The sequence below is a fragment of the Anser cygnoides genome, chromosome 1, assembly GCF_040182565.1.
Source record: "Anser cygnoides isolate HZ-2024a breed goose chromosome 1, Taihu_goose_T2T_genome, whole genome shotgun sequence".
Lineage (NCBI taxonomy): Eukaryota > Metazoa > Chordata > Aves > Anseriformes > Anatidae > Anser > Anser cygnoides.
The window spans coordinates 184,377,517-184,391,372 of NC_089873.1; the positions used below are offsets into that span (position 1 = coordinate 184,377,517).

The 13,856-nt window shown below is 40.6% G+C and overlaps 2 protein-coding genes across 4 annotated transcripts in view; one reads left to right on the forward strand and one right to left on the reverse strand.

Annotated features, from left to right (window-relative positions):
• CKAP2 (cytoskeleton associated protein 2) lies at positions 1–12,240 on the reverse strand. The gene is made up of 9 exons (XM_013179529.3): positions 12,031–12,240; positions 9,816–9,903; positions 8,108–8,180; positions 5,578–6,395; positions 4,010–4,199; positions 3,269–3,436; positions 2,661–2,733; positions 1,748–2,177; positions 1–921 (listed from the first exon to the last, which is right to left on the reverse strand). The coding sequence occupies exons 1-9, from the start codon at positions 12,077–12,079 to the stop codon at positions 684–686; spliced, it is 2,127 nt and encodes a 708-aa protein (XP_013034983.3). The 5' UTR covers positions 12,080–12,240; the 3' UTR covers positions 1–683.
• Positions 12,238–13,856, forward strand: part of VPS36 (vacuolar protein sorting 36 homolog) — a 20,230-nt gene continuing 18,611 nt past the window's right edge. For all 3 annotated transcript variants that reach the window (XR_007165045.2, XM_048068314.2, XM_066989655.1), the window contains exons 1-2: positions 12,238–12,456; positions 13,201–13,269. Coding sequence is in view for 2 of the 3 variants with exons in the window: in XM_048068314.2 (XP_047924271.1) it covers positions 12,361–12,456; positions 13,201–13,269 (165 nt within the window). In the remaining variant the exon portion in view is untranslated. The remainder of the gene's footprint in view (positions 12,457–13,200; positions 13,270–13,856) is intronic.

A 13,856-nucleotide genomic window follows, 5' to 3' on the forward strand; every position in this document is an offset into this window, starting at 1 on the left:
TCAATTGATTAGTTTAATAAATCTACCATATTACAGACTAATGCAAACCAATATTATAACAGTCACATAGTAATTAGTGTATCAGACCCCATCTAAAGTAGATTAACTGATCACGAATAGTCCCTGTAGTTAATGCGGATTATACTCAGTTTCATTGAAATACCCCGTAAAAATGGATACTGCAGTTTAAGCTAGTTGTACAACTTACTAGCTGGTTTCAGTTTTCAAAACTAAATGCTGCTGTAGTAAATACTGCCCCACTGGAATTCCTAAGTTATTTTTGTTCCTTAAACTAGAAGTTAGAATATGCAATTCTAAAGATTTATAGGAATTGTAACAGGAAAACAGTTGATATCAACATTATATTACAATCACTGAACTGTGATATAAGGTGTGTTACATCTAATTTTTAATTCAGTATATAATGTCAGTCATATTTAACATGATGACCCTGATGTTTATAAGTACCAAAACAGACCAATATATTTACCACAAGAGTTTGAAAACACAGAAGAATACACATTTAAAAGTTTAGTGACTCATACAGTCAAATTTCATCCTAAGCCAACCTCACAAGTTTTAGATACCACCTCTCTTGAAGCTGCTAAAAACACAAAAATCCCACCCAAGCTTCCTTAAAAAGGATCCAATCTCTCCCCCCCATGTAGTGTTGATACTAATTTTTACTCTTCCATTTCAGCAGTTGCTTCCTTCAGCTCATTGTTCTGTTTGTGGAGAAGTGCAGCGGCTTTTGATTCCAGTTCTCCCAGTTGTTCAAATGAAGAGACACACGAATCTTTATCTTTAGGAGTATCTGAGGACTTGAACATCTTCTCCCGAATGCGTAGGGAATATCGCAAAGGAGTTACGATTTTCAGGTCTTTAGCATTGGAGTCATTTGCCTCATGGTGCATCTTCACACTTAAGAAAATTAAAATGTTATTTAATATAGGCACACAATCATACAAACCAGCTCCGTAGCATCTATCAGAAACAGGTCATTACTCCTGTTCAACACTTCCGTATTCCCATAGACAAAGGAAACAGCAAACAGGCCCTTTCCTATCCATGCAGTTAAAGCTAGACGTGCAACTCTTTTCTTGGCAAGATATTTTAATCTGGTAAAACTCCTGAAAAGTTTCTAAAGGAAGATTCCCCCCCCAACACACACAGTTCCATCAGAAAACTATTCTTCCCGTTGTCAGGGACAGCAGACAGCTGCCAGGAGCCCAGCTTCAACACATTCCAAAACAGAGCACAACTTTCTGGAGTCTGTTATCTCAAATGGACCTTTGTGGAAAAGGAGAATTGAACTGTTATCTGTTTTGTCCTGGGATTACCACCTACATTCTTGCATCAAGATACAGTTAAGATAATCTTTACATGACAGTTGCATCTTGTTTACTTTCTCTGCATTTTTTGACATACAAACACATTCATGTTTGAGAAGGGATAGAATAGAGACACCAAATTTCTCTTACGTAGCACAGTGTAGAACAAAGATATTTGATTACTCTGTAGTGAGGAAATTCAAAGCCAACTGTTTCAATTGAATTCAAGGAAATCCACAAATGTATTTTAAAAGACTATCTTTTTTGAAGGAACAAGAAGCAACCCCAAAAACTTAAGTTCTCAAGTGCTTGTAACTAGATGTTCACAGAAGCGGTGCCTCCCTGTTTCAAAATGGCAAAACTTACTGTTGCCCCAGGTACTGCAAACTTTCCTTAGTTACCTTCTGTAATCTTACCTTTCCAGGTATGGTGTGGTAGATGGGTTGTATCTCGTTACGTAAGTTGTGTCGTTCTTCTTCTCAGGAGAATTAACTGCTTGGGCTAGCTCTTTCACCCCATCTTCATTCTGCTCTTCCGTTTCGCGTTTTCCTTTGTTTTTTGTATGCTCTTTAGCTTTGTGCTTCTTATTCTTTTTTGGCAAGATCTCTTCTTCTGGTTTCAAATCTATTTCTTCTTCTATTTCTTCTTTTTTGATCACTTCATTGCTAGTCTCTGCCTTCTTATCATCACTCTCTGCTTTCTGGTCTTCAGAGTTGAGACTCTTGAAGGTCTCCTGAACCTGCTCGAGAGATGAATCGGGTTCCTTGCTGACCTCCTCTGCTTCTGTCTGAGCTTCTATCTTGCTGACCTCTTCTGATTCTAAATGAGCTTCTATCACAGCACTCCCTAAAAATAAAATATTGAAGAAAGTACAGCTGTGAGGAGTTACAGCTGAAGTGAAGTTAATATTTTTAGGGAGATTTCTGTACTCTTAAAGCTTTACATAAGAATGAAAGTAACCAATGCTATGCTGTAGCAAGACTATGCATCTGCTATTGAAACGGCTTACATAAAGGAACTAACTTTTAGCTGACGAGATTTTTTTTTTTAATTTACTATTTGATACTCAGGCTAAAAAGGCTGCAGTGTTGATTTGAGAGAGCTTAAGCAGAAAGTTTGAATATGAAAGCATCTCCACTACCCATCTTAACATGCCCACAGCCAAAAGGATTAGCTTAGACAAGGTTGTTTTCATATTAAGTACAGAATGATCACGATCACAGAGAAGCTTCCGTAAAAGAATCTGATATAGGCATAAATAGTGTAAGCAGTTAATTTGTGTTGCCAGTCATGCCAGACATTTAACTACAATAAAATACTCAAACTTACCACCCTCAGACTTAGTCAGGCTTACAGTATTTTTCATAATATCTATTAGCATGCGTCGTAGTTCATCTTTAGGCTGGAAAAAGAAGTTTTATTTTAGAAAACAGTTCCAAAATTATTTACTATTTCACCTTATTTGGCATAAGTTACAGGGAAAATGGTACATACTACACAGTGTTCAAAATCCTGTAATGCTGTTCAAACATAAGTCAGAACAAGAATGAATCCTGTACTTTCTGTATTGGGTGCCCTAAAGCTGTATTTGATGCCCTAGTATCTTGCTGGTAATAAAGCAAAGGAACTAAGCTGATCAACAATGTAAAATTAAGTTCTGTTTGGGGTTTCTAGTAACACCAGACGTCTCAATCCTTTATTTCTTTAGGCAGAACATCATAAGGTATTTTAGTGATCCTAAACCTTTCTTCCTGCAAGCAGTTAGGATCTACAGTTGTTACAGAGCAAACCAAATTCAAATCTGTGCATTCAGATGGGTCAGATGACTTTTCTGTCACACAAGCATTTATTAAAATCAGAAGTACCTGTATTTTACATGCTCTACACTTTCATGCCTTTTTGTTTGTTAATCTCAGTCTACATGACAAGTTGCTCACCATTGCTCCTGCCAAAATAGCCTCCTCATAGACAGCAAAAAGCTTTTCAGGAGGGCCTGTCCGTTCAAGATGCATCCAGCAGATCCAATATTTTGCAAGCTTTTTAGCCCCAGGCGCGCTCTGTATCAGATCTTGCAACACGGCACGTACTTTATCACCTTCACATCCCTAGAAGTGACATGACAGAAGAGAATCAAATGCAGTGAACATCCCTAGGCACTGTATTTTATCTAGTTTTGACCTAAATAGTTATTTTTTTCAAGAGCGACCCTGAAAGTTGAAGATAGCAAGTATTTACAAGACAGAACTATGAACTTGAGCACAATTGCCATTCAGCTATTCTTCCAGAGGAGAACTATTTATACTAGCCCTTTTACATCCAATGCTGTCTAGTCCATAAATAACTTCAGAACTTCTTTAAAAAAGACTTTCCGAAATCCAGACAAGTTTCTGCAAACGCAAACATGTTTCAGATGAATTACTTCATAGCTACTCTCATTACTTAATATCTCTTCTAATTTATTGTTTTACTGTTATTGCCTCATCTCATTGGTAGTTCAATGAGTTAGTGAAGTTGAGCAACAACTGTTTTTTCCATTTGTCAGCAAAAACTATGATATTGCTTAATTTGGGCAGCAGTTAATCCCCTGCATCTGATTCACAGGTCCATCATCACGTCCATAGGATTTTCATGCTGTAGGGGTCTATGCAAATAGAATTTGTAGGCAAGAGATTGAACACCTGCTCAGTTAACTGCAGACATTCCGCAAGAGTCTTCTTGACTTTTTCACTGTGTAACACATGATCTAAGGAACCGCCAACAGAAGAAAATTCTTGTTCTTCACTCTTAAGCCGGGTTTCCAGAAACACAGATGTAGGTGGCCTCTTCATCACTTTTCCTCTAGATGCCCTCCATTCAGCCAGGCGAATTCTGCATTTAAGAACATTATTAGCGGTAGTGAAACAGAAGTTATATTTTTTATATTAACTGACATTAATTGGGTAAGTCATATAAAGACATACTTTGTGGGGAGTATCCAGGAGGCTGTAGCGAGGTGGGGGTTGGTCTGTTCTCCCACGTGCCCGGTGACAGGACGAGGGGGAATGGGCTAAAGTTGCACCAGGGGAGGTTTAGGTTGGATGTTAGGAAGAACTTCTTTACTGAAAGGGTTGTTAGGCATTGGAATGGGCTGCCCAGGGAGGTGGTTGAGTCACCATCCCTGGAGGCCTTCAAAAGACATTTAGATTTAGAGCTTAGTGATATGGTTTAGTGGAGGACTTGTCAGTGTTAGGTCAGAGGTTGGACTGGGTGATCTTGGAGGTCTCTTCCAACCTAGATGATTCTGTGATTGTAGAGATGGTCCTCTAATCCTCTCCCTTTAATCCTATGAGGCATCCTAAGAGGCATATTGTTGCCATTTAGGTCTGCACAGAAATTTCAGAACCATGCACATCACCCCACCTACTTTAGGTATCTGACAAGTCAGAATTCTTTCATCTCTCCCTTTTCAGCAGCAGCAAGAGTCTTAGGCTACAGACCCTGATTTTCTAGAGGGTAAAAACCACCCCTGATTTATTGGTCTGTCATCTCTCTTCTGTAATCTCCATCACCCAGTTCAGAGCAGAAAAACTAGAACAAGACTCTCTCTAAAGACACAAAGCATTGAGAACAGCATAAGATGACCCTGTCACACAGCCTATAAAACCTGAAAATCATGCATGAGTGTAATTCAGTTCATAGAAACTTCATTTCAACCCCATCACCCTACAACCAGAGATTTTGGTAAATGCAACTTTTTCCAAGGAGCTCTACCAAGAACACCAAACAACTTCTAGATTACAGAATCTTTACCCTATCATCTAGGCAGCATTCACCAAGCTGAAAAATATTTCATTGGAAAGTGCTCTCCTCAAGTTCATAAACATCCTTGCTTCTACATACATCTTGCATCATTTTTTATATTTTTAAAAGCACCGCTGTGCATGGGCAATTAATTTACAGAAGCATCTGTCATGCTTAAGACTGTCAGAACAGTTTGCCTAAAAAACAGAGTGCAAACAATATATAATTTTCTAACTGCACAGATACAAACTGTAAGCCTGGAGAGCTGCTGCAATTAGTCTGAATCCTAATTTCATACTATTAAATCTACGGTTTTAGTCTGCTGCCTTTCAGCATCAAGTTCAAACACTCAGTCCTTATTTTTCAGTGCAACTACAGCAAGAAATAGATCAAGTTAGATGTTCTTGGAAAGCAGGTGTAAACACCTCACGAGATCAAGCTATAAAACAGTGACTAATCCAGTTACCTTCTCTCTTCTGCTGACTCTTTCAGCAAAACAGATTTCCTGTTGCTGTTAGTTTTAGAATCCTGTCCCGTCTTCATACCAGGAACAACTGGAACTGCTTTTGCTGGGGCTTCTGGTTTTGCATCTTCACAGAAATCCACAGGTTTCTTCACTCCTACTACTCCACGGTCAGAACTGTTAGAAGCAGCCTTCAGTGGCTGTGGTCCCCTTCTGCCAGTCGTGTTTCTTTGGATCGTTCCTTTCTTTGGTACTACAACAGATGTCGACTGCCTTTTATTCAGACTGGACTGTGAGTTAAGAGCAGTTTTGTCAGACGGTTTGCTCTGTAATGGGAGGACACCGTTAGATTTCACAGAATTGGGATGATTTGTGACTTTGCTGGTCTTCAGAACTACATTGCAGCTGCTTGTGGACAAAGATTTCACTGCTGGCTTGGTGGCAGAAGTACCAATTTTCTTGTCTGGCAAAGAACTCTTTTCCCCTTCACTTTTTGGTGCTTTTCGGAAGGAATTTATCTTGGATTGGATAACTTTGCCACGATATGTACCAAGCAATGGTTTCTTTGTTAGGCTGACATTTGAATTCTGTTTTTCTGCAATCAGTTGCTTCTCTTTTATGCTTTTTATATACAAGAAGGACTTGCTAAGTGTTACGTGCTGAGATTTTATTTCAGTGACTTCATCGTTGGACGTAAGATCTTCAGCATTATAGCTTGTCCCGGATGCCAGTGTTATCATAGAAGATTTTAAAATAATGTTTTCTTCTGAAGTTGTACTTGATTGGTCCCACGAAAGTTTATTAGCATTCTCTTTGTCCTCCTGAAGTGAAAAGCACATCCACAGAGATGTTAGATGTATGTTCATGCTGCATGTTACTTATGTTTCTAAGAGACTTTCAGCTGTTTACAGGACTAGAATATTTAACAGTAAATGCCAATTTAAAGGAGGCAGTATCTCTAAAAGTAGTGTATATACACACACCAAAGTAGAACATTTGTCAACTATTATTCCAGAATTCACATCCAAATTTCAAATAAGGATTCTTTTGAATTCTGTTTGGGAGTAAGGGGGCCCAACCCAAGGGCTAAACTCTTCTTACAGAAAGAGAATTCCTTTAAAGCAACTGTCAGCTTTTAACTGCCAAAACTGCTTTCCAAGAAGAGTCATAAGGTACGAATGAATATCTCAGCTTGAATAACCCATCACTTAATGGCAGCACCACTCCTCCCCTTAGCATGGATAGCCGACTGACACCAAGTAGTGAGTAAAACCTTTAATTAGGTCATTAGGGTATGCTACCAAAAGAGGGAGAATTTGTTACTAATGAGATGTAGGATGCTGGAGATAAAAATGGGCGCTTGAGTTTTATTCCACATTCTCCCCTGCTAGAGGTGATGAGAAGTGGGATCTAGTCTCTTCCTCCAAAGAAGTTGCTCTACAGCAAATAATACAGCATTGTCCAAAGGGAAGCTTATGGGATAGTGAAAGATTCAAAAGCAAAGAAAAAAAACAACACCACAACACAATGTTAACAGCACACAGAAGTCTACAGAAACTGTTATTCTTTTTTAATGAAATATCCTTGACTGTAAGAAGACTGTTCTGCATCTCATTCTCCCATCTGTCATTCACAATTAGAAGTTTAGGCTTGGCCAGACCAGTAACTAGTTCTCAAAATACATGTGCCACTATTTATTTATTTAATACTATGTGGAATCCATGTAATTTAACTCAAAAATCACAAGACATTAAAATGGACCAAAATACCTCTCTTCAAGAAATTTCTAAAAAAAAAACTTCACACTTTGGAAAGCACTCACATTTGAAACTTTTTCAACACTCAGTTTTGAGATTTGAAGCTTTTTGCTTTTCTCTTCAAACAACGGTAGGTTTCTCAAATCTTTCAGATGCCAAACTAAAAACAATCTAAAATGAATACTGGTTTGTGTCAGGTTTTTCTTCACCCTTTTCATGAGAACAATTCTGGAGAGGAATCTGCTATTTCTAGCAGCACAACCACATACACCTTAATTCTGGAAAACTTAAACAAAATGATATAGGAGAAACATTCCTTTGCACTCACATTAGATATTCAGCATCTACTTCTGATTGCATTAAGTTTGGAAGCATTACAACTGACAAACCACATGTCTAACAGTTGTTTTTTTAAGTAACCAAGCACGAATTCTCTGCTGATGGAAGATCTTGCTCAGATTTTATATAGCATCCCTGAAGGATGAAAATATATCTAAAAAGTTCTGAGAGTCCCAAGAAAAGGTGACAAAACTGAATAATTATTGCCAAGAATCCCTTCTCCAGTCAGGTACAAACTGAGTACCATTATGATCCATTACATACAGTCCCGTGGCAGCTCTCTAAAAAGCAAATATTAAGCTGTCACTGAATAAAGTTTTAACTAAATTCTAAGTTCTCATGCTCTGGAAGTCAGTATCTTAAATGTGGTTTAAGTGAGAGGAATGTTGTAGCCACAGAAACAGAGTGCCATCAGTGTTTGAATATCAAAGACTTACCATTTCTGGCTTTGGAGATGCTGACAGGTTTTTGTCTTGCAGTTTATTGCTAGCTGCTCGCCTAGTTCCACTACTGTTTAAAAAATAAAAAAATAAATCTTAAACCATCCTGCAATGTAACAGAAGAATGTATTTTGTTAAAGTAAGTTCATACGGTCCAGAAGGCAGCCTACAGGCTGAATTCACAATGAAGCATTTCTGTTCAGAACGGGCTCTTCCCTCAGAAAAGACGAATGCTAAGCAAGCACCGATTGTGGCCCAGATTGCAAAACATCCCTTTGTGCACCATAGAGAGCTGGCAAACCGAGGCAGGGAAGAAAAGATAACAGACCATATTTACTCCAGGTGTCATTCACACGTTTAAGGATGAGCACCGATCTGCATGGCATGATGCATCTGCTACAAAAGGTCAAATTTCCTGCTGCAGTTAAAGTGGAGGGAGGAACAGCTTCCTGCAGAAGAAGCTGAAGCTCAACTACTGCAATTATGAGGCCAGGCCATTTGAGTTGAGTCTGAATAAAGATACGTCAACAGAGATGACTAGTCTACACTGTGGAACAGTAACAGCCTCAAGAAAGGGAAATATCTGCAAAATAAAAGCATTAGTCATACTCACAAGCATGATGGCTCTGAACAATGAGTTAACTGAAGGCTGTGAAAAACCCTGGAGCTTCATAGCCAGAGAAGAAACGGAAAGCAAGGAAAAGTAGTAAAGTAGATCAAACTACACCAAAATTATTGGCCCAATTAAAGTAGTCAGCACTGGTTTTCTAAAGCAAGACAGTTTTCTACAACATTAAAGCACTTGCCTTTTCCAGCTACACAGAGCAGGTATTTGACAGATTATTTATCCTTGCCATTTATGTGTATTTTATATTCAAAGGTCACTGCTCAGTTAGATTTGTACTACCAAGTTCTGTGTGCTGTTGAACACTATGGGACCTTAGCACTTCAAGTACACGACATGGTAAACAACACCTTCCATTTCGATAGGAACAAATTTCAAAATTAAATTTACCACTTACAAAAACATTGAAGTGACAAAGCTACACCATAAACTAATGTTAAGCTAGAATCCTCTGTAATTCACAACACTGTCTTCTCTAAAGAAGCTTTTCTTGCTTATTGGGAAGTCTTATAATGAATGTCCAAATATAGGTCAATAAGAAGTTAAGAAGCACTAATACTGGATGATAGGTGTCCACATTCTGTGTACAGAAAGTTACACCTATCTACTGGCCATCACACAGCCTGGGCTTTATTATGACATATTTGCACTTAGCAGAAAATATTAAAGTAGTAGCTACAAAACGTAGTGAAACTAGATCAACTGGGTTGTGAACACACACAGCATAACCTGAGTAGAAAGAGGGGAAAAAAGGTGTTTGCAGAAGGAAGGCTGTAGAGGTAAATAGTAAATTGGCATCTGAAATAAAACTTATGCCATGAAGGTGTCCTGTTCTTAGTCTCCAGTAAAACAAGTGACACACTTCCCAAGTTGCATCTATTAAGACAATGCATTTGTTTAAGAAAACCTGTCAGTACTTGCTCTCAATAAAAGGACTTTCAGAAATCCACTTGTTCACCAGTCTTATTACATGTTCTCACCTTTTGATTGAGGTTCTTTGTAAGAGCTGTCATTCACACCTTTCCCACCAAACATGCCACCTCCTAAAGGAACATAAGCTATAGTAGACAGTAATAGTACCTGATCGGTGCCTTGTTTTCTTGAATGGGCACGCCAGAAAAAGTCTTTTTTCTTGACAGATATTCTTCAACTTTTTGTCTTCTCTGTTCTAGTGGGTTTAAAAAGAAATATTACATTCTATTACATTTTCATCTACACCGGTAACTCCTCTTAGAAAAATGGAAGAGTTAGGAAAATGTAAAGTTAGGAAAGCATCAAAATATTATAAAACAGACGCTGTGGATTAAAGAAACCTTTGGGTTTATATTCACGTTATGTTTCAAACATTCTCTCATTTCTTGAGAAAGGCTATCTTAAAGGGGCAACTGAATTTAATTTTGACGTTATTCAAAATGACTGTTTTGCTCCTAAGCTAAAAGGAATCTGACTTTGTGATAGGAAGACATTAGGCTCTTTCATCTTTTCTCGATGCTTGTCCATACCATGCCATTCAAGTACCTGCTGCTGGTTCAGTAAGCCCACTTTTCACAGTAGTATGTAAACAGATGTGAAAGGCACACACATGAACCCATCTGACCAGCTGTAAAATCACTTGCTTCTCTTTCAGACCAAGAATGGGAGTTAACTACAGTGTAAAATTAATTTGAAAAGGTCTTAGGCCAGCCCTCACTGTCTTAATACAGAAAGTCATTCCAGAACAAGATGCTATTTCCCATGTTCTTGCTGGTTGATTACGGAGCAGAATGTCAGTCCTTCACAGGTCTACATTGCTGATCTTTAAATTTTAGACACCCTGTCTCCATATGCGACCTTGGCTTGCTGGAAGCAGCTGGGATAGGATGGCCCTGCCCAAAGCGGAACCGAAGCACCCACACAGTCAGTCTGGACAGTTAAGACTTCAAGTCTTGCAACTGTTTCACATGCAATGGGATGGGAGAGCAATAAGATAAAGCATTAGCCACTGACTCTAGAGAAACAACTGGTTTATGGCATTCAGGAACTCATATTTTTGCACCTTTCTCCAACAGAGAGAGACTCATTCACCAGTGCAAAACTTAATAAACTCCCAGATAAAACAAAACTTCTGCCCCTCTAAGGCAGGCATGATCTCCCTTCCAAACCTCTATGTGCATATTCTTTATCTTTCATATTTTGTCTTGCCCATCATTCTTGTTTCACACTTCAGAAATCTCCATCAAGATGTTCCCTCAACACTGAGACATTTCTGTGTTACTGAAGTTCAGACAGTAGAAATTGTTAAATTATTGTCTTTGAGACCCCAGTGTTAATCCTGTATGGCAATAAAAGAATTAAGCACTTAATTGAGCACTCTGGGGTTAAAAATAATAACAATGAAAAATTGTCATCCCACAAAATGTGGTAATTGTCCTCAGAGCCTCCTCCTAGTATGGGAGAGCTGAAAAGGGCAAGTTTTCTCATGCCCTGACACACCAAAGCCTCAAACACACAGCCAGTAGGACAGACTGAGACCTAGGTGTCTAAGTTAGGAAGAAGGAAAGGAGCTTGCAGAGGCAAGTCCTGCAGAGATGTCCCTGTCAAGAATGCCTGTAGACATGCATGAAGGCTGCTACAGCAAGCATTCTGCTACTTAATTTCAGGTTAATTTCAGATGGAGAACAATGTTGTATTTGTAACTGAGCATTTGCATTAGGATTCAGCTTCTGTTTGGCTCATAATAAGCCTAAAGCTTTTTCCATTGCTTTTACCATTTAAAAGAATATTTAAGATGGATTAAAACCTGGAGCCTTTTTCAAGAAGTGTTTTTCTGTTAATGCCCTGCATTAAAAAAAATAAAAAAATACAAAGCAGCAAATGATTTGAAAAAATACTTAAAAGACTGCTTACATGCTTAGTGCAGTTAGTTGTGCAATTAATGGAAGCGTGGGATGTGCAAGGTGCCCCTCCTGGAGCTCAAACTATGCTTTTGCAAAGTGAATTTTGTCTGGCCGTGGCATGCCCCTCCTTCTGAAAGAGGCACTGATCCTAGAATACTACCTGCCTCCTCCATCGGCCACGGGCGGAGTACCTTGCACCTAAACCTTAGGTATACTTTTCTGACGGGGTGAGGGGCTGCAGTGAGGGACCACCACCATCTGGGCACCGCCAAGCTGCCCTCACACCTCCACCTCTGCGCGAAAAGAGAAACCCCGAACCCCAACGCGGGCCCCACAGGAAACAAGAGAGAGAAGCACAGCACCCCAGACACACAGAGCGGGGAACGACCCCTCAGAGCTGCGCTTCCCCGCAACCTTACCTCGGAAGGCCGGCTCGGCCCTGCGGCTGGGGGGAAGCCGTGCCGCCATGGCTGCCGCGCCGTTTGAACCGCCCGCCGCGGGGCTTGAACGCGCCAATGGCCGCCCGCCCCTCCCGCCGCCGCCCTAAGATGGCGGCCGCCGCCGAAGCCGCCGTCAGGGGGCGCTGCGCCGCCGCCCTTCTAAAATGGCGGCCGCTCCTCAGGGCGCCGCTGGGGGGAGTTGTGTTAGAGCGGCCCTGCTTGCTCGCTTGTCGGCCGGAGGAGAGCTGAGCGGCCGCGGCCCGGTTCTAAGTCGGCCCCTCGCGGGAGGGGAAGGGAGCTTTGGCCGCCATGGACCGCTTCGCCTGGACCAGCGGGCTGCTGGAGCTGGGGGAGACGCTGGTGGTGCAGCAGCGCGGCGTGCGCCTCTACGACGGGGAGGAGAAGGTGATGGAGGCGGCCCGGCGGCGGGCACCCGGCCCAGGTCCGGGAGGGGACGCGGCCGAGGGGAGGCCGAGCCCGGGGGGCTGCGGGGACCGGCGGGGCTCGGCCCTGTCAGGAGCTCCTCAGGGAGGGGATGTGGAGCTGTGGGGTCACGGGCAGCTGCTGGTGCCGTGAGGAGCCGTGGTGTCCCCATGTTTTTCACAAATACTGATTGCATACTGATAAATCCAGTCATTTCTCAACGATAAAACAGGGAGAAAAAACGCTCCTATATGATAAGCAAGAAGATTTCAGGCCAGCCCTAGCTTGTTCTTATTAGGTTGCTTTTGTTTTTGCGGAACTTCTGCTTTCTACTTCTGCTTTCTCTGTCAGCAAATAGTGTTCCAAAGCCAATAGCCCTTTTAAAAATATGATAATTAGGGATGTTTGCATATCTTGCACGGCATATGGAGGGAGGATCCTTCAGGATTTCCTGGGGGAAAGTTTATGCAGTTGAAAAAGGAAGCTTGTGTATATCCATATAATCCCTTTATACTATTTTTTTCTATTTTTTTTTCCATTAACATAATTTATTGTGTTTTCTGGGGAAAAAAAGTGTTCTCAAAATAATAGCTTTTTGTATCTGGTTCCAATGTCATCCTAATGTGTGGTTCCAATGTTGTCCTAATGTGTAATGTTTCCAAGTTCAGTGTTTATGCAATGTAGTGGTTGAATCTGTTGTTGACCTGTTTTATTTTTCTTGTTTAGGTGAAATTTGATAGTGGAGTGTTACTACTTAGTACACACAGACTACTTTGGAGGGATCAGAAGAACCATGTAAGTCCCACTTTTGTCTCTTCCATGTCAATCAATTGTAAATTTCATAATAAGCAACTGGTAGCTTGCGATGAAAAAACACTGCACACAGATTTTTGTTCCTTCTGTGTGTGTTTTGTCTTACACATATAGTCCATTTTTTGGTTTGCAGTGGAAAGACAATTTTGTACCAGGAATGTTCTTTCACCCAATGCTGCTTTAATTAAATTGCATGCAGAGATGAGGAGGGGTCGAAACAAGTCATGTAATTTTTTCTTCTTTAATGACACACATATAGAGAAGAAGAGTCTAGCGCTATGTACTAGAAACTGTTGGTTTTGATAACGAAGGTGAAAATGTCATGTAGGTTGTCATCTGAATGCTTCTCCCATGCTCCTGGTCTAGCAAGACTCTTTTTTCCTCACTGCATTTCCAAGTCCAAGGTTCCCTGTTTCTGGTCCCAGCAGATAGTCCTAGACCATGAATTGATGACAGGAGTTGTTTGGTGGCAGTATTATTTTGTACAGGTCTTATATTTCCAATTGCCTCTGGCTGTGCTGAACCATCCCTTCAATAAGCCAGAACATCTGTCTGTGCTACTATGGAGA